The 20,876-nt window shown below is 41.0% G+C and overlaps 2 protein-coding genes across 3 annotated transcripts; both read left to right on the top strand.

The window, feature by feature from the left end:
* The first annotated feature begins 375 nt into the window (after positions 1-375).
* On the top strand, positions 376-5,794 carry tubb5 (tubulin, beta 5). Of its 2 annotated transcripts, none has more exons than XM_079836427.1 (4): positions 376-544; positions 2,488-2,596; positions 3,663-3,773; positions 3,895-5,794. In XM_079836427.1, exons 1-4 carry the CDS (start codon positions 488-490, stop codon positions 4,950-4,952), a joined length of 1,335 nt encoding a protein of 444 aa, XP_079692553.1. In that variant the 5' UTR covers positions 376-487; the 3' UTR covers positions 4,953-5,794. The 2 variants fall into 2 exon arrangements, with proteins under 2 accessions (XP_079692553.1, XP_079692554.1); XM_079836428.1 differs by having other exon boundaries at positions 412-544; positions 3,666-3,773.
* Positions 5,795-6,960: 1,166 nt separating this feature from the next.
* mdc1 (mediator of DNA damage checkpoint 1) lies at positions 6,961-20,798 on the top strand. The gene is made up of 10 exons (XM_079837109.1): positions 6,961-7,009; positions 7,428-7,575; positions 7,937-8,530; positions 8,614-8,695; positions 12,843-14,035; positions 14,641-17,813; positions 17,898-18,080; positions 19,860-19,985; positions 20,087-20,197; positions 20,276-20,798. The coding sequence occupies exons 2-10, from the start codon at positions 7,440-7,442 to the stop codon at positions 20,483-20,485; spliced, it is 5,808 nt and encodes a 1,935-aa protein (XP_079693235.1). The 5' UTR covers positions 6,961-7,009; positions 7,428-7,439; the 3' UTR covers positions 20,486-20,798.
* The last annotated feature ends 78 nt before the right edge of the window (positions 20,799-20,876 follow it).

Here is a 20,876-nt window from a genome sequence, read left to right as displayed (position 1 = left end):
CATGTTTAACATTTATATCCAACTGGGTTTTTTTTTCATTGTAGCATAGGCCTATATATATATATATATATATATATATATATATATATATATATATATATATATATATATATATATATATATATATATATATATATATATATATATATATATATATATATATATATTACGTTACCAAAAAATCTTCAAAAGAAAAGCACAACTGGATACAACCAGCAGACTTTTCTCCCTTTTTTCTACAAGCAATTCTTGTCTTGTTGGCACTCCCTATATACTTCCGGTCCTCAGATTCCCGTCACTAAAATGTGTTTTGCACCAATCAGGTTTCTCATCATCCAGTAGTGCCCCGCCCACTACTATCCCAGCCTCGTTCTGGAGACAGTCCAGGAATATAAAGCCTTTGTCCGGCTTTTCTAAATTATATCTGAGCCACGCCGTTAGGCTACTTCCCAGATTTATTTGAGAACTTCTCGCACAGTTTGTAACAATGAGGGAGATTGTTCACATCCAGGCCGGTCAGTGCGGAAACCAAATCGGTGCCAAGGTAAGAACAGTTTTTCGGAGTAGGCTATAAAGTGAGTCATTTATATTTTGCAGCAGCAACAACAACAAAAAACTGTGCAGGGGTCTCAGAATGCAATAAAGGCATTACATGTAAAGAACGCCAGTGTTATTCTAGTTCAATGCTTTTACCTTACCTAAAACAGAAAGGTTTGATCTTAATTTTGTTTCTGAACACTGGTACTATTATGCAGAACCTAGACCTATTTTAGCATTGCACATCTTACCAAATGTTATTAATAATGCATTGTACTATAGCAACACGTTGGGTCGTTTTATAGACCCACATTATGTACAAGAATGTTTTCCATGACACTGCTGTCCTTTGTGAACCCCCTTTATTCACGCCCAGAAATATGCGGAGCCCACTCTTCATTCATTCTCACTATTTCTTTAGCTCTGTCTGTGTAGCTTCTCTAAATAAACGATGCTCAGATTCCGTAGACTCTAACTATAAATCTCTTTGTCTGTAAATCAGAGATGTGGGTGAAGGGATAGACTGAGGGAAAGGGGGGTCTGTCCTCTTTCTTTCTTTCATTCTTTTCAATGCACCGGGTGTGGCGGATCTGATGTGAACAGCAGCTCTCTCAGTAATTATACTACCCGTTATCAGTGTCACGAGCCCTTTAAACAGCTGTCAGGACCAGCTCGCGAGCCTTGACACATGATGCCACTAATATTACTACCGCGTACCTTAACATAATTTCCAAGCGAAATTATTTTGGCAAATATTTTCAGCTTTTTGACTAAATTCTTGATTTTATGTGCAGTTATCGACCGCTTTGATTCAATAGTCAAGCGGAGGATGGTGGGAAGGGTGGGGCGATGGAGAACGACAATGAACAATTTTAATATTATGCTAACAATTAAAGAAGGTGAAATTATTAACTCTTCATTTCAAGTTAATTTAGTGCTTTTTGTTTGAGTCATTGTTTATTTTGCCCTTAAATACGCTTCTTTTTACTGTAATGGTTCTCATAAAAGGATTACCCACGTCTAATCCGATTCTTTACCAAACACAGAGATTAAAGCTGCCAAAAAAGGCACATATTCACACCCATGGCCCTATTAAATAAGCATATTTTTGTTAAACGATTGCCCAGATGTTGCATGTCTTCTGTGGCATCAGACATTGGGTTAAATCGTCCTCATCCTTTAGAAGACTTTGACGTGCCTTTCAAATGATGAGATTGTGTCTCTTGAACTCATCTGAGGTCAGGGCGGGGACGAGGAGGCATCCACAAATGGACATAATGGCTCTAACAGCTGCTGCCCATCCCCTCTACAGTAAAGATATAAATGAAATATGAATAATTAATGAGTAAATTGCATATTAATGGAAACCTTTGATTTGGTGGATTGAATAATTGGCGAAATTAAATGTATTCAGGAATGATGGGTTAATTGTCTTACTGGCAAAACTAAAAAATATGTAAAGCCGAAGGATTTAAATGTGTCAGCAAGGTATTTTATGATGATGTCATGGGATGGCAGCAGAAATCTAGGTTGCCTGAGTAACAGGTTTTTGATAGGCGAGAGTGTCAGAACAGGGTCACAGCAGGGCGGTGTCAGTCAGCGCCGTCCAGTTTATTGGCCTCATTCTTTCAAAACAATTATTTTCAATATATCCCAAGAACAATCTTTTCTTTTTCATTCGCGTTCACTCGCTGTCTGTCTTAAGTCCATCTCGACCCCTCTCTCGCTGCTTATTTCTCAGATTAAGGTCACTTGGACAGTAACATGGAATGAATGATTTAAACATCAATAAAGCCTCTTTCTGAGCTTAAACCCAATGCCAGATTAGTGATTAGTTGATGCTGTTGCTCAATATTTCAGTGTTTAATAAGATAGAATTGATGTAGAATTTACTGAATTGCATGCAAGTGCAATGAGGGAGATGTTTTAATTGCTGTGTGTTGTTTGCAGTTCTGGGAGGTCATTAGTGATGAACATGGAATCGACCCAACAGGAACCTATCATGGAGACAGTGACCTGCAGCTGGACAGAATTAGTGTCTACTACAATGAAGCTACAGGTACTTTACTAAAACATACATATAGGGCAATATGTCCCCTTTAGTAACAGTGTGTCCCCATCAAAGTTCTTTGTAATGTATTGTAAATGATTTATCTGTGCACATAATTTTGTTTTAAAAATGCCCATAATCATTCATCAAAAACTTTAATGCCCCTCCTCCTCCTCCTCCTCCTCCTCCTCCTCCTCCTCCTCCTCCTCACTACAACATCCCTTCTCTTCTCTGATGATGTGTTCACCAGCAAGGCAGGACAATAATCCCCCGCTCCTGCAACCTATCACTCACACAGCAATTAGCAAATGACAGAGATTCAATCAATTCCCGATGGACAAAGCCTTAACTAACGCACCAATTCTGAGGGTCTGTTTTTAATTTTTCAATTCAATATTAAAACTGTATTTTTACTCCACAAATCTAAATTAATTACTGAGTGCATACTTCTGTAATTAATTCAACATTTATCAAAGCATGTGTTGAGATGAGACTTGGTGACATCTAAAATTCCATCCAAAATGTGAAAATTTTGGCTTCAGAAAGTTAAACAATAATACACAACGTTAATATTTATTAGGTGAATAAAGAGCCATCACAAAAAGAGGGAGGAGTTGACCAATCAGTGATGCACTCCAAACACACACACACACACACACACACACACACACACACACACACACACACACACACACACACACACACACACACACACACACACACACACACACACACACACACACACACACACACACACACACACACACACACACACACACACACACACAGCACACTGAATTCCAAATTGTTTTAGTATTCAAAAATATGATATAAATATAAATTTGTTTAATCTGTTCTAGAATCACTGTAAACATTAGAAATGCTTTGGCAATACATTGTAACAATTGTCATTCCAGTAAAGCACATTTGAATTGAATTGACACCTAGAGGTCAAGAAAAAAAAGCCTTAAATCTGAATTCTGGTATCAAAATACCTTATTCGATATGTTGAATTTTTTATGTGTACTGAGCTGGTCTGCTTTTTTCCCCATGTCCCTGTCTCTCTCTTGTGGAGGAGGTAAATATGTGCCAAGAGCTATTCTAGTGGATCTTGAGCCTGGCACCATGGACTCAGTGCGTTCAGGACCCTTCGGACAGATCTTCAGACCAGACAACTTTGTATTTGGTGAGTGACTGGCAAAAGGAAATATGTTAAAAGTAGCAAAAGAAAATGAGTATAAAAACAGATGTAAAATGTCTCGGCTTGCATATTCTGATGTGTGCGCTTCCTCCCTGTCAACTCACAGGACAGAGCGGCGCTGGTAATAACTGGGCCAAGGGCCACTACACAGAGGGGGCAGAGCTTGTGGATTCCGTTCTGGATGTGGTCCGTAAGGAGTCTGAGAGCTGTGACTGCCTGCAGGGCTTCCAGCTCACTCACTCCCTGGGCGGAGGAACCGGCTCTGGCATGGGCACCCTATTGATCAGCAAAATCCGTGAAGAATACCCGGACCGCATCATGAACACATTCAGCGTGGTGCCTTCCCCAAAAGTCTCTGACACCGTAGTGGAGCCTTACAACGCCACACTGTCAGTCCATCAGCTGGTGGAGAACACGGACGAAACCTACTGCATAGACAATGAAGCCTTATACGATATCTGCTTCCGCACCCTCAAACTCACCACTCCCACATACGGCGACCTCAACCATCTGGTCTCAGCCACCATGAGTGGCGTCACCACCTGCCTGCGCTTCCCAGGCCAGCTAAATGCTGATCTGCGGAAATTAGCTGTCAACATGGTGCCCTTCCCCCGTCTGCACTTCTTCATGCCCGGTTTCGCCCCTCTGACCAGCCGAGGCAGCCAGCAGTACCGTGCCCTCACAGTGCCTGAGCTCACGCAGCAAGTGTTCGACGCCAAGAACATGATGGCAGCCTGCGATCCCAGACACGGGCGCTACCTGACTGTCGCCGCCGTGTTCCGTGGACGCATGTCCATGAAGGAAGTCGACGAGCAGATGCTGAACGTCCAGAACAAGAACAGCAGCTACTTTGTGGAATGGATCCCCAACAACGTTAAAACCGCAGTGTGCGACATTCCACCTAGGGGTCTCAAAATGGCCGTCACCTTCATCGGCAACAGCACAGCCATCCAAGAGCTGTTCAAGCGCATCTCCGAGCAGTTCACGGCCATGTTCAGGCGTAAGGCTTTCCTGCATTGGTACACAGGAGAGGGGATGGATGAGATGGAGTTCACAGAGGCGGAGAGCAACATGAATGATCTGGTGTCCGAGTACCAGCAGTACCAGGACGCTACTGCCGAAGAAGAGGGCGAGTTTGAGGAAGAGGCAGAAGACGATGCTTAAGAAAGAAATAAAACCACTTTTAGTGTCTCAGTCAGATGAAGTAGAAATTAGCACTAGACAAATGGGGCCAAAAATAACCAGAGGAAGGCAGAAAGAATGTGAAAGTGTTTACAATTACAAATTGGTCACTTTTTTTTGTATTTCTTTACTATTCTGATGGTCAGCTGCTCTCTGTACAGAACAGGGAAGTTAAAAAAGGGCAAACATCCAGTTAGAATCAATGCTATAAAGGAATAGATGAGGGGGTCAGGGAGGACAGCAACATCTCATTTTTCTTTAATTTTAACATGTGCTTCTTTTTGTCTGGAAATAAGAAATAAAATATGATGGTGTTTTTTTGTTTTCCTTTGTTACTATTGCACTAGAACAGGGCAACTTTGTGAGATAATGGCACTTCAACGTGAGGTCAATGGGTCTGATCGCAGTATTCAGAGAAATGTTTTGATGGGAAAAGTATGTTGTGTGAAAGATGAAGGAAAAGAAAAGGACTGAAAGAAAGACAGAATCACAGATTCAGAGTAACAGGGTAATTGATCCTTAACCTCACTTGGACGCCAGCCAACGTCTACAGGAGGACATGGATTAATGATATGGATGATACAGGAAAGTATTTTAGATTATGCAGATGGAAAGACAGGAATTTTAGCATGTTGAATTGATTGTTGGTGCAAATTTTAAATGAATGGACTCTGTTATGTCTCATTTATGAGCCCATACTTTGAAGTGTTCCTGCATATTGTTAATTAAATATTTTAAATGGTTTGATGTTCATTGATTGTCCCTGTGTGGGAAAAAACTGAGCCTCTGGAGAAAACCAAAATAAAAATGAAAACAATTTCGTTAAGAATCAAGTCTTTGCTGACTTTTTTTTCTTTGCATGGTAACGTTACACATCCTGGAAGAAGATGAGTCGAACAAATAAAACCACATTTATTGTTTGCCCTTACAATATTTATGCTTTAATGATTCATAATACAGTAAAGTACAGCACTATAATACATATGATATGCGAGTATATGCATATGAGGCCTACTGTATATACATTATACAATATACTATTGTATTCGTTGTTTTTAATATATTATTTTGAAATAGATTTAAATAACTTAACCTTGAATAGTCGCGAGGTTCAGACATAAAGAAAAGTAAGAAATATCAAAATTATTGCTTCTCAAAGAATCCTAATAAAAGAAAAACACTTTCAAACCATAGACCGTAAAAAAATATGGACGACGCGACTTCATTGACTTCCGCTGACCAAAGTTGAAGCTTTCGTAGGCCGCTCACGGCGCTGACATCTTGGGACCGAGTCTGCGCAGTAGCGATCTCGGGACCGGAGTTGCGCAGTAGAGAACAGGAAGTAGAGGCGCGATTATCAAAAGCCCGCCCACACTCTCGCAGATGCAGAACAATTCATTATGTTGGTGTGAAATAAACAGTTATGGAAGTGTAGAAATTAAAGCTAAAGCTCCAATCTCCTCCCAAAAATCCAGAAAAAAGTCCGTTAGTGCCTCAGTGACAAGTTCATTCAGAGAAGCCGTCAATCTCAGCTGTCAATCATGACGTCACACCCCTCGTTTTTATAGCATCAAATAACTCACTAAAACTAAACTTATTTAAAAAACGAACACTTGAAATGAAATTATTGTAATAAAAACTGCCTAAAATGACAGAAACTATCTTCAGGAAACAATTATTTGAAGTGTAATTAAATTGTTTAGTGTGTCTCGCGCCCATTCTAATACATGGAGAGGCGGGGTTTAGGAGCTATACTGGGACCGGCCACCGGGGGGCGATCGAGGCGCGAAAGCTTCAATTTCTGACTGAAGCACTACAGGCTTGTTTCAAACACGCCCCATCTGCAGAGAGCGCGGAAAACTTTTGACAAAGGCAAACGCTATTTCTCAGATGACCAATCAACCCGCAGTGACGCATTTTCACCCAATCAGCGTAGGCTCGGTCTCTGACTGATAGCTTGGCTAGCGAATCAGTAGTCTTCGTTGAAAGGGCTGGGCTTAGTTTTCAGGAAATGGCTTCCGAGTGTTCTGCATGGTAAGGTAAGCGCACATTTTTATTAAATGCAGTGGAATCATGCACTATATACCAGCACAAACGTAAACAGTGGTCATGTCTTGCATTCATACCTTTGCATTATGAAGTGAAGCATTATCTCGGATCCAGTTTTCCTGAGAAGTAGTGCACACATTTCTCTAGCCAGTTTAACACTGCTTCCAGGGTGGCAGGAAAACTTATTTGATCACAAAATAATAAAAAAGTTATAACAGTATCCTAATATAATGTCAAATGTGTTAAGTACACTTGTATCACACATATACGTCGCCATTAATCAGAAAAATTAGAATGTTGTTTATGTGTTTAATGCATACATTCGGGCTTAAAAACATCTTTATTTACACTATGAATGGTATCCATGACAACCATATTTCTGTTGTAACATAACTCTTGATCTTATAGCCAGAGAGGAAGATGGATGCCACTCAGCAGATTGAGGATCCTTTCTCTGAAGAAGAAGATCAGGAAGAAGAGGAGAAAGGAAAAGGACCAGAAAGAGAACAGTTAGCAACACTGAAGGTGTTTAAAAATGACCACATACCGGAGACAGGTGAGACAATCAACCTGTTCTTATAGACTACTATTGTGATATTGTATAACTAATATTTCCTGAACATTATTAAAATGATGACATTAAGGCCCAATCCCAATTCTATTTAATACCCCTTCGCCTTCCCCTACCCCTACCCCTAAACCTACCCGTTCTCCTTGCCCCTTGAAACAGAGTGCCAAGATGTAGGGGTGAAAGTATTCCCCTAAGAAACGGGACACCACTACTATACCATTACACGTCATCATACCCTGTTTCTTTTATTAGTGCCCTGTGACATTTAACCAGTATGAACAGCAATGGGGTAGAAATAGGATTGGGCCTAATTCCCCTTTTTTTCTCTCTTCACACATTCAATCAGAATTCCCTCTCTACGTTGGAGAGAATGTCTTGGGTCGTGATCCTGCTGCCTGTTCTGTCCTGCTTCCTGCCCGATCTGTGTCCGGTCGGCATGCTGTCATCTCTATCTCTGTGTTCCGTCCTAGCAGCAGCCACAGTGATAACGGTGATGCTGTGGAAGCACTTTTATGGGACATGGGCAGTATGAATGGAACCAGAAAAGGCAGATTCAAGCTGACGCCTCAGGTACGATACGCTTTGACCGATAGAGAGAGTGTGGTGATCGCTGACGTGCCATGCGAGTACATTAGCCTGAACATCTCGAAGAGAGATGCGCATAAAACTCCTGAGAAAGGAGTGTCCAAAAAGGAGAAAAAGGAAAGTTCGCCGCTATCAAGCAGTGACTCTGAGTCAAAGTTGAGGAAAGGCATGCGGAATGGGTTGAATGAGAAAGAGAGGATTGCCTTTCCTCCTGTGCCTTTATGGAGCCACGAGGATGAACAACCCAAAACATGTTCACCACAGCCAGCTCACAAACATCCTGAGATCACCCTGGTACCTGAATCAGACTCCGGTTCAGATGGAGAGAGTGCTACGGATGAGAGGAAAGATTTCGGTAAGGAAAGTGAGACCTAAAGAATCTTACTGAAAGATATGGTAACACTTTTTTCATGCATTCTTTTTTCTCTTTTGCTATAGTTTCAGACTCAGAGTCCTCCTCTCATCTGTGTAGTTCCACAAATTCATCATTCCTGACCCCTGCAAAAGTCATTCCAGAGAGGTAGGTTGAGTGTTTCTTGAATGTTTTTTTTTTATGGTCCCTTTTATCTTTCCCCAAACTAGTCTAAAAAGACATAATAGCTTGATTACGTAATGTTGATGTCTTACTGCATAAAGCAGGGCAACTAATGCCTTGTTCCAGGCTACCCGTAACCCGTGTTTTTCCAACCTTCTACCCGTAAAAGTGCACTGGAATGGCAGTCAAACCCATGACTTCCCACCCGTGAACTCATACTAGATCGATGTACTCCCAGTTACGAGCTCTGACGTCACATAGCCTGCGAAACAACAATGGCAGCCTCTACGGACGCAGTGTTTGTGAAACAAATATACAAATAACGTAAAATAAAAGGTATAACAGATTCTCTTGCCGTATGCACAGTTTTTTTCTCCTCCGTTTCACTCAAATAAGCAAGGAGTAAGCACCTTTGGTGATAGAAATTATTGTAAATGAGCATAAGCCCCGTACGGTCCGCCATGCTTTGTTTACATCTAGCTACCACAATTCCTTGAGCTCAGGCAGTTTGCCGTTAGCCTGGCTCCGCCCTCCCACGTACTTCCGCTCAATTTTCATTTTCCTCCAGTACTCCGTCTGGGACTGCTGTATAGTCTTAGGTTTTCTCCGAACAAATTTTTACCGGTCCAATCAGCGAACAGAGGGAGTGGATGAGAACTATGACGTTGATGTCGTGCGCTAATGGCAGCGGAGAAAGATGCGAGAGAAGCCATTCATTCCGTTGGGGCACCACTGCCGAATATCCAGAAGTTAAAGCCGGAGCAAGAACAATCTTTGCTGAGTTTGATTTTCCAGCTCGCTCCGTTAGTGGTGAAGGAGCTGGCTGAAGCCCCGGTAAGTTAATTGTTTCGAGTGCGTTCTCAATCAGCCCCCCTAGCTCAGTAGTCAGGGCACTGATCAGGGAGTCAGCCCATTGACTTATGTCCTGATCAGTGCCCTGACTACTGAACTAGGGAGCTGAATGAGACGCACCCATTGTCATCATTTAAAGGGGCTAGTCAGTGATTTTATTGCCGTCCGTCTCCCACCACCAGCATAAACTTCCCCGGCCGAATTACCTACTGTTTTAGACAAACACCAAGGTCGTGTGGTCATTTAATTGCTGTCCGAATCCACATCTCTGAGTTTTCAAGAAAAATCACTTCAAAATTCACTGTTTATATCCTTTTTGACCACTGCAGAACACCGTACGGTTGCGCTTCGCTGTCATTTGGATGCATTTCTAGACTTGTATTTCTTTAAATGCTGGCAAGTATTTTCAAGAGCAATATATTTCATCACTGCTCAAAAAATAAAAGGAAGTAAATCACGTAAACATTTGAATTGGGCCGTTATTTACAGCAGCATTTATTCTTATCATACCAAGCATATGATATTTTATTTACAGTCATGTTACAGACCACGTGAGCAGCATGTTCCCAAACACAAAACTCTCCCCTCGGCCTCCACCGTGAATAAATCACAATCCGAATGCACATGGTTTTATCACTGAGGTGGCGTGCACAATCTGCAGTTATTTTTACGGATTTCCATGTGAGAAAAAAAGGCAAACGGCGCACGACATACGTCACGACCAAACGTTAGCGTTTGGTTATGGCAGATCCAGAGTGGCACTGGGCAGATCCAATAGTTTTAAACTTCAACAGAGGACCCGCCCTCAAGGAAGTAAACGCTTGTCAATGGAGAGTGGCCAGACTCTCTGTACATTACAAATGAATTGTACGAGAGTCTGGTAGGACCAGGCTAGTTTGGCATGACTTTGCCTGGAACGCTACAAAGTCGTAGTTCGAAGTTGTAACTTACGGGCTCACAAACCTGCCTGGAACGCAGCATAATATTACAAATATTTACTTACTTAAAGGGATAGTTTACCCATCACTTTCCTAACTTGTATGACAGTTTTTTGCTCTTCAAAACACAAAAGAAGATATTTGAAGAATATCTTTTCACTTTTTTGGTCTATATTATTAATGGGATCAGTGTACATAAAAGTAGCATGAAGTTAATCCATATACGACTCAACTGGTATATTCAGCTCAGTCAACACAATCGTGTTGTATGATAGAAATGTAAGCCATTATTCCATCTCAAATCAATTGAAAATATTTACACAGATCTAATGTGGCGACATAAACATAAAAAATCATCAGATTTGGTCATGCAATGTGCATGAACCATTGAGGTAAAAGCACATTAAGACTTGAATGTTGATCTGTTCATCAAGCTTCACCTCAGAACACTTATAATATACCAGTCAAGTCATATAGATTAATTTCACTCTAACTTTGTTTATGAGTCCCATCAATCTCCATAATATAGACAGAAACAAGAAATGTGTTCAGCAGAGAAAACATAAATTACAGTACAAACAATTTTAACCCTCTGGTTCTCTTCGTTTAGCGGTTGCATTGGTTGTCTTCCCGGTCATAAGTGACCAGACACCTAAAAATTAAACTTCCTCCACCCCAGTAAAACCAATGCAATTTATTTTTCTTCAATAATACTTTTTCTTTTTAATTTTGTATGTTGAGATGATTTGGTGGTATTTTTTTAATATTTATGCAATAGTTATGGTCTATTTTTGACATTGAAAATTATACCAATTTCGTTTTGTAATTTTTAACATTTTAATTATTGCAGTATTTCAGGTTAAAATTGAGACTAGGCCTTCAAAATAACTTTTTTTGAAGGCAGATTAGCGCCCTCTTTTGGAATTATTTAAGAAATCATGCAACCATGGGTGTAATCACTAGAGGTCTCCATGGAGAGGCTTGAGAATTCCCTAGTTCTCTTTTGAACACATTTAATGTTTTTTGTTGTTGTTGATGGATTGGAATATATATTTTAAAAATCTCTAAGACTATTTATTATAAAGTTTTAGATTTTTGTTTGTTTGTTAGAAATATAGATTTTTTTCTGTGAATTTGTGTTTTTGCAGATTTCCCATGGTGGTCATTTTTGACCGAAGAGCACAAGTGGGAGTATTTTTTTTTACGACTACTTAGCATGCTCGAATCATGCCCTCAATTTGTTGTGTGTTTACATACCTAATGCTAGAAAAGTCACCAAGTTCCATATCATTCTGATGAAGCTGTGATTTAAAAAAAAATTTGGTTCATACTTCATAGGTTCAGTTTTTCATAGGTGTGTGTGTGTGTGTGTGTGAGTGGATGTGTCAATATCACACTCTTGATGTTTTAGAGTGTCACCCCTTTTCTGCTGTGTACTTTTTTTCAGCATCGTGGCCGATTTGTAGATTGTACACACAAATATTCTGAGAATTTTTGTGTTTTTGCCGATTTCCCATTCATTTCCTATGGTCAGAATCATGACCCCAATTTTTTTGTGTGTTTACATACCTAATGCTAGAAAAGTCACCAAGTTTCATATCATTCCGATGAAGCAGTGATTTTTTTATAATTTCAAAACAGAAAATTTTCCGGTCAGATATGACCGAAGAGCACAAGAGGGTTGAAATAAAAAACAGTTATTTTAATAATATTTCACAATATTACTGTTTTTACTGTATTTTTGATAAAATAAATGCAGGCTTGGTCAAATTATTTTTTGTGAGTAAATGGTAACATATTTTAAGTTGTTGAGTTAAGACCTGTTTCAAATAGTTTTGTTGAACATTGAAGTTGCACTGTTAACCTACCGGTATTTAGCCAATCAGTCTTTTGCAAAATAGGTCTTTATGAAGCAACCTAAAATAATGGATGTCTGGCTTGATGCAAATTAATGCTATAACAGGCACACAGACAGCACTTTCTTTTCAGTAAATGAGTTCAGACACGTTGAGTTTTGGGTTCTGTTCTTTCCACATTTACCATTCGGATGTAAATGTGATGTGCCATACACCTATGGGATTCCCATCATCTCCCAATATATTGTACATATAAATAGATCTGCACAATTCATAGATTAACACACACATAGATTTGAATGTTCCGGTGTGATTTTGTCAAAGGTTTAATAGACACAGGTGAATGGTTGTTATTTAGGTATGAGATCATGTGGGTGTTTAAATCGAGATTGCAGTCTTTTAATGATTAACCGTGCAGCTATACAAATATCCTTAGTTTTCTTGTGCTTAAAGTAAACACCATTTTCTTTCTTTTTTTCTTCTCAGTGAGGATGAGAGCTCCATCACTCCATCTTCAGCCTCAATTGGCAGATTCAGACTGAGGGAAACCTCTGTTGAACCCTGTTCAAACTCATCTAAGCCTGGTCTGCTAGCTCTCAACTTGGACAGTGACACTGATTTTGAGGAAGCGGACCTGGAGAAAAGCAAGACTGAACCAGAGGTCCAGCCTGAATTGGCTGCAAAGGTGGAACCAGTACCTTCAGCTGAATTTGATATGGACAGTGATACTGATGTTGAGGAAGAGGAACTGGAGACAAGTAAGGCTGAACCAGAGGCTCAGGAAGCAGTAACTCTAGAGAAATCTGTATCTTCAGTTGGTCTTCATATGGACAGTGATACTGATGTTGAAGAAGAAGAAGATAAAAGTAAAACTGAACCAAAGGCTCAGATTGAACAAGCTCCAAAGGTGGAACCAGTATCTTCAGCTGAGTTTCATATGGACAGTGATACTGATGTTGAGGAAGAAGAGCCAGAGGCAAATAAGGCTAAACCAGAGGCTCAAAATGCAGTAACTCTTGATAAATCTGTATCCTCAGTGGGACTTCATATGGACAGTGATACTGATGTTGAAGAAGAGGAAGAGAAAAGCAAGACTGAACCGAAGGCTCAGATTGAAGAAGCTCCAAAGGAGAAATCAGTACCATCAGCAGATCTTCATATGGACAGTGATACTGATGTAGAGGAGAATGAGGCTCCTATAGCTGAAAATGTCTCCAAAAAGAAAGCAGAAGTTTTAGCAGCTACAGAAAGTACTTCATCAGCACCACCACATACAGAATTCAACTTGGACAGTGACACTGATGTTGAAGATGACAATATCATGAAGGTTTCACATCCCATTGGAGAGGGAATACAGGGGACCACTCCAGGGACAGAGCTTCACATGGACACTGACACAGATGTAGATGAAGAGAATGAGGACAAGGAGCAGGTGAAGGCCAGAGGTCTTCTGTCAAACAGTGAAACAGATGATGAGGATCCTTTTAAAACTGCACCAGTCAAATCTGTTAAGGTTGCAGCGAGTCAAAAAGCCTCTGTGTGTGGTAAAGCAAAGCAGTCAGAAGAGAGCACCCATAAAAAGCAAGACCATCATTCTCAAGTAAAGACTTGTCTTGAGGAACCAACCCAAGATTTTGGTCACTTGGAAGACTGGGACCTACAGCTCACACAGGCATACGGTAACCATCCCATTCACTTCCTACCTATTAATCTCATTCTTTTTTTACTATCATATTAACAAAACAGTAAATGCCTAAAATTGGTAAATTTTTAACTGTGAAACTGCTGCTAATGGTACATTTTTGAATTTTCTTAATGTCTTTGAGACTGTCATTAGGAATATTCTGGATTCAATACAAGTTAAACTCAATCAACAGCAATTGTAGCACAATCTCAATCTTAAAAAAAAAATAGAAATGCCAATTTGTGAACATTTAGCTATTCAATTTCAAAAGTATAGCCACAGTATGCATGTTGGTTTTAGTGTAAAAAAAGCTTAATAATTTCTGTGTAAAGTTATGTCCAGTTTTATAACTTTATCATGACAACAAAACGCAACATAATACAAGTTTTAACAGAAGAATGAATGAAAATTACTTTACAATTACAACAATTTTCTACTTTTACATCCTCAAAAAAATTCCATTGTAAGTGCCTCACCTTTTTCTTTCTTTTGTTCAGTTGAATGAGACAATATTTTTTGTGCTAATCAATATGTTACAAATGCGATCATTTGAGCTTAATTTATATTGAACCCATACATTTTCGTTAATGTCAAATCCAGGAGCTGCTGGGACCAGTGCTGGGTTCAAGCCAAAGCAGCTTGATCTTGAGGCTACGCAGGCATATGGAACAGAGACGGACAGAGAAGAAGACCAGGAGGAGCCACTGAGCCATACCCAACCCTACTCCAACCTCTCCACTGCTGAAACTCAGCTCATTCATGTAGCAAATGCTAATAATGATGATGATGTGGAGGAGGATGAAGAGACACCAAATGACTCACACCTTTCCACAGCAGACACTATAATCATCGCCAGCACCCCAAGACGAGAAGAGCAGACACAGCCCTTTTCTCTCTTCACAGCCCAAACACAACTCATCTGGGATGGAGAAGACAAAGAGTTTTATCAGAGTGAGCCCACCCAGCTCATGGAGGCAGACACCATCAATGAAACGCAAGAGGGTGAGGAGGAGAAAATGCAACAAGGTAGGCAAATCCATGGTGGAGGAAAAGTACATACAGGTAAAAACTCCAGCTCCTATTTTATCATTGCTGAAACTCAGCCGATGTGTGAGGAAGAAGAAGCAACAGATGCAGATCTAAACGGGGACAGCTTTCTTAAACCAAGTACAAGACAACAGGCTGAGAAATGTGATTCTGTGCATCTTGATGAAAACAACTCAACCTCCCATGTCACCATAGCTGAAACACAACCAATGGATGATGATGATGAAGAAGCTCCAGATCAGGACGATGTGGTCAGCAGTACTCATACAGAAAACCCTACAAGGTCCCATATCACCATTGCTGAAACGCAACCAATGTTTGAGGAAGACCAAGAAGATGATCTGAACGAGGTCAGCAGAAGACAACCCAACAAAGACGAACCCTTACAACAAACTGAAAAAGCCTCCACTTCCAATCTTGCCACCCTTGAAAAACATGTTGGTGAAGATGATGATGGACAGGAAAAAGAGCTCAGCAGCAAGATGCCTAGCAGAAGATCATGCAGGGGTAGACCCAAAAAAGAAAAGGAAGCCCCACAACCTGCTGAGAATGTTGTCCATCACACTATCATAGAAACGCAACTGATGTGTGAAGAGGAACAAGCATCTAATGAAGACCTGAAGAATGACATCAACACCGGGGTATCAAGTACAGGACAACAAACAGATGAATTCAGATCTCCAGAGCTAGCTGAAACAAGTTTGAAATCCTGTGTCACTATTGCTGAAACTCAACCTATGTGTGAAGAGGCACCATGTGAAGATCTGACTAATACAGTTAGCACCAGCCAGATAGATGAACACAGCTCCACAGAACACCCCAAACTGTCCAGCTCCCATTTCATTATAGCTGAAACGCAGCCTATGCATGAGGAAGATGAAGGACAGGAGAAAAACCTCAGCAGTAAAATGTCAAGCAGAAGATCACGCCGGGGAAAACCAAAGATAGACAACGAGGTTCCACACACTTCTGAGGTTACTGTTCATCATACTATCACAGAAACCCAACCAGTTCCCGAGGAAGTGATTGAAAGAGATGAAGATCTGAGCATTGGGATCAAATCCAGGAGATCCCGCAGGGGAAGACCGATAAAAGGGGACTGCGTTCCACAACCTGCTGAAGCAGCCATCAGTTCCCTTTCCACTGTCACAGAAACACAGCCTGTTTGTGAGGATGGAAATGGAAGGGATGAAAATCTGACTAGCATCAGATCTAAAAGATCTCACAGAAGAAAGCAAGAAGATGAAGGTGAACCTGCACATTCTGTTGGACCAAACTCTGATCTCATGATTGTTGAAGCACAGCCCATGTGTGAGGAAAACGCCCAAGAAGAACCTAGTTGCAGAAGTAGCAGGAGACATAGGAAAGACAAGACAGAAGTGGAGGGTGAGACACCTGCATCTAGTAAAATCCAAGGTAAAACCAGAAAAGGGCAGGAAGGGAAAAGAAAGAGGGGGAAAGCATTGTCTGAGGACGAGGGAGAGAGTGAAGAGGAAAAAAACACAAGGAGAGGAACCAGAAGAGCAGGTTTGAAACAGAAGTGTAGTGAAAAGGAAAAAGAGGACAGATTGGAGGAGAGTGCCCAAGCAGAGAAAGAAAGGATGGAGAAAGAGCTCCAAGAACAGGAGGAGCGAGAGAGGGTAGAGAGGGAAGAAAACGAGAGACTGGAGTGTGAGCGAAAGGAACAAGAAGAGAGGGAGAGGGCTGAAACTGAAATGAGACAAAAACTGGAAAGAGAGCAGCAAGAATTAGAGGAAAAAGAACGACTGAAAAGGGAAGAAGAGGAAAAAATAAGAAAAGAACATGAGAGAATACAAAGGGAAAAAGAGGAAAAAGATTGTTTAGAAAGGGAAGAGAAGGAAAGGTTGGAGAGAGAGAGTAGAGAGCGAGAAGAACAAAGACAAAAAGAAGAGGAAAGAATTCAAATTGAGAAAGAACAAAAAGAGAAGGAAAGACTAGCAGCTGAGAGAGAACGATTAGAAAAGGAGAAACAAGAAAATGAGGCGCTTCAGATGAGAGCAAGAGAACAAAAAGAGACAGAGGATAGAAACCATCAGGAAGCAAAAAAGAATAAGCGGCTGGAGGAGGACAAAACAGAATTGGAAACTCCTCTTGTTCCTCCAGCCAGACGATCACGGCGTTGTTCAAGCTCCTCTATGAACTCGGAACAATCTGTATCCTCACAACAGGAGCCGTCCAGCCAGAGGGGCCGAGGGCGGGGCAGGGGACGGGGACGGGGCCGAGGGAGACAGACAACTAATGAGCAACCAATCAGTGCTAGACAGTCTAGCCGAAGAGGACTAGCTATTGAAGTCGAAGACACAGAGCAGGACCCCAATTCAGCAACCCGTTCCAGATCCCGCTCCAGTTCTAGAAGTTCTGAGAGATCTGCTAATAGTGTTGTAAACCAAGGGACGAACCAAGGGACGAGAGGAAGAGGCAGAGGCAGGAAGAGTGTGAAACTACCAGAACCGCAGGACGTTTCCCAAGCTAAAACTTCCGGAAAAGGCAGGGGGAGAGGAGGCAGGCATTCTGCTATGGAGAATGTAAATGTTGGAATGAGCAATGAGCGTGAACAAGATGCTGAGATGGTAAATGACACTGCGGTACCCAAAACCAACAGCAGAGGTCGCAAGAGAGCAGCCAACACTAGCACATCCACAGAAGAGGCTCCCTCGCCCACACCCAAGACTCCAAGGCGCTCTGTTTCCAGTCAAGCACATAAGGTCACACACGCCCTCAGATACAGACATTAACTGGCAAGTTTTATCACCGTGTGGATGACAACAATCTGTCCTATTCTCTTTTAGGTGTTATTCACTGGGCTGTCGGATGAAGATGGTGAAAGAGTGGTCTCCCGGTTGGGTGGAAGTCTGGCGAGAGGGGTGAACGATATGACTCACCTGGTGACTGATAAGGCAAGACGCACTGTAAAGTTTTTGTGCGCTGTTGCCAGAGGGGTGCCGATCGTGACTCCTGATTGGCTAAAGAAGGTGAGGGAGTGATGATTACAGAAATGTTCCTGACTCAAACCAAGCCTAAAACCCACAATCCTTATCTGACTTTTCTCCTATAAAATGCATATGTTTGTTTGATGTATCTTTTTAAAGGGGTGATGAATTGAGAAATCAATATATCAATATATTATTTACAATACACAATGTGTTTTTTTATTATATTTTTAAGGGGGGCAACCCTCAGACAACCCCCCCCCCCCCACAATGTGAAGTTGATCGTTTTGTCACTGGTTTGATTCACGGATGCATAAACAGGGGTGATGAATTGAGAAATCAACTTTCCCTTGAGCCTTTGATATATAAAAGTTCATTGTGATATAAGAATATCCTGTAAGTTTCAGAGCTGAAATCTTCCTTGTTAGTCAAAGAAAAGCTTTTATTGGCACCAGGCCCAGAAAACGAGAGATCTCAGAATATGTCTACCACTGACGTCATAGAATGCAGAAGCGCCGCCTCAAACCCGCCCACCGACTCGTGGAGCTAAACGGGTTGCTACCGAGCAATAAACATGACGGTTCCAGCTCACCTGCGTAAGACATTGCGCGTTTGTTCGCTTCATTTCACCGTAGAATCAATTGTAAACAAGATTCAGGTCGAGACTGGATTTGCAGACATATTGAGATTAAAACACAATGCTGTACCTTCTATATTGGATCCGACAGGAACGGTGCAACACACACTTATGTGAGTAAAACATGTTTTTTATACGTGTTAGTATTGCATTGTTACAGATCGTTTGAAATCTATTGATTAAATTCCTTAACACGCGGTCACGGGCTGGAGAATCCTCTATTTGAAGTCTTGTTGCTTCATTCATGATCATACTCGGACTTGTAACGTTATGGGCCAGGGCTCAGACTTTACTTTTTTAAAAGCCCATCGTCCCCGGGGCTTTGAGTTTTTCAGCTTGCCGACGGGCTATCTTAAAAAGTGAAATAACGCGAATGTGTGTGTACGGTTTGCGGTTATATTCACTAATCGGGAGACAACATTCCAATCAATCGCGGGTGGATGAGAGATGAATCTTTGTGTTTGTTTGATAAAGATATTTTGCGAGTCCTGTGAGCGATTTCCCCCAGACGCTTTTAAAACAATTTCCACATGTGCTGAGGGGAGCTGAAGCTCATTAAATATGCAAATCTTATCCAATCCTAGCTGTGGGCGTTTACTTCCAAGTCTTCAGTGCGGCACGGCCATTAAAATCGACCGTTTCTTCAGAGAGCCTCAAAACCAAGGCAGAAAATAGCCAATTACTTATTCATTATGATGTTTCTGAATGTACCACGCGAACGTCATAAGTTGACCTCAGACAACATTTAAAAAAAAATAAAAAAGCTAGTTCATGACACCTTTTAAATTCATTGTGAGGTGTTCTTACACATTGAAAATGGTTCTGTAGGTGACAATATACCAAAAAGTGTACAGTGTAAACAGTGCCATAGACAATCTCTTAGTAATGCTTTAATAACCCTACACATTAAACACACTAGGCCTACACTGCTATCTTAGTGAGTCTATTATGTTTACCACGGCTGCATTTATTTGATCAAAAACACATTCGAATCGTAATATGAAATATAGTTTTGTAAAATCATTGAAATCATTTTTCTGAACTGAAAATGTGTCAATGTATGATTTGTCCATACATTTCCTGGTCAAGAATGGTTTCTTATGATATTGCTGATTTGAGAGTTGTATAATTAAAGAAGTCTAATTAGTACATAATACTGACAACATCCTCTCTTTCTCCCTCAGTGTGGAAAAGCTGGCCATTTCCTTTCTTGTGATGAATATATATTGAAAGACGTCGAGCAGGAGAAGAAGTTTAGTTTCAGCCTACAGAAGACAATGCAAACTGCTCAAAGTCAACCTCTTTTAAAGGTATTAGTCCCTCACAAGCACTTCCGCCTTTGTGTATCAAGTACTATAAACTGTACTTTTTTCCATCGCATATATTCTCTCCTCCAATTTTGCTTTCATAGGGTTATGAGATTCACGTAACCCCGTCTGTGATACCAGAACGATCTCAAATGAAAGAAATAATCACCTGCTGCGGAGCACGTTTCCTCCCTAAAATGCCTTCTGCTCACAAGGTACCCAGAAACAATTCTCTTTTATTCAATGCACATCTTATTCCCATATTTTATGGTGGTTTCTCCCTCTCTATTCAGGAACACACTGTGGTGGTGTCATGTGAACAGGACAGGGGGCTTTGTCAGAAGGCAGCGAGTATGTCATTGCCCGTGGTCAGCACAGAGTTCCTATTGACTGGCATTCTGCAGCAGAGAGTTGACCTGCAGGCCTATTCTCTCACTTCCTCTCTCGACACATCCAATCAGCCTGCAGCCCCCAAAGCTGCTGCCAGGGGCCGTAGGAAGTAGTGACAATGACATAGGAAAGGACTTTTCTTTGTGCTGAAGCCCGAATCTTAATTATGCGTGGACGTTTAAGATGAAAATGTGACACATAACATCACAGTTTTATGAAGACAGAAATTAATTAGATGAGATGCTGCTAGGCTTGTAACCACACACCCACCGATTCCTGTGAATGTGAGAGATGGAGAGAGTGTGAGGTGGCTGTCAATGAATGATGACTTTGTTAATGAAGGGAGAATGGGCGTCTCTGATTTTTAAAAAATATATATATTACTTCAATAAACGCTTTCAGATACAAAATAAAAATATATTGTGGATTTTTGCCCTTTAGTGCTTAAAAACTGTTGATAAAAAGACACAACATACAGATAAAAACAGCAAAATGGTCTAGTGC

This window comes from Gobio gobio, assembly GCF_949357685.1.
Source record: "Gobio gobio genome assembly, chromosome: 15".
NCBI lineage: Eukaryota > Metazoa > Chordata > Actinopteri > Cypriniformes > Gobionidae > Gobio > Gobio gobio.
The sequence above is the reverse complement of the archived record's forward strand: the minus strand, read 5'-3'. Positions and strand labels throughout refer to the sequence as shown.

Coding starts and splice junctions, on each gene's coding strand:
- tubb5 (XM_079836427.1), top strand. CDS start 488: ATGAGGGAGATTGTTCACATCCAGGCCGGTCAGTGCGGAAACCAAATC. Junction 545..2,487: donor GAAACCAAATCGGTGCCAAG/GTAAGAACAGTT, acceptor TGTTGTTTGCAG/TTCTGGGAGGTCATTAGTGA. Junction 2,597..3,662: donor CTACTACAATGAAGCTACAG/GTACTTTACTAA, acceptor TCTCTTGTGGAG/GAGGTAAATATGTGCCAAGA.
- mdc1 (XM_079837109.1), top strand. CDS start 7,440: ATGGATGCCACTCAGCAGATTGAGGATCCTTTCTCTGAAGAAGAAGAT. Junction 8,696..12,842: donor GCAAAAGTCATTCCAGAGAG/GTAGGTTGAGTG, acceptor TTTTCTTCTCAG/TGAGGATGAGAGCTCCATCA. Junction 19,986..20,086: donor AAAGTCAACCTCTTTTAAAG/GTATTAGTCCCT, acceptor TTGCTTTCATAG/GGTTATGAGATTCACGTAAC.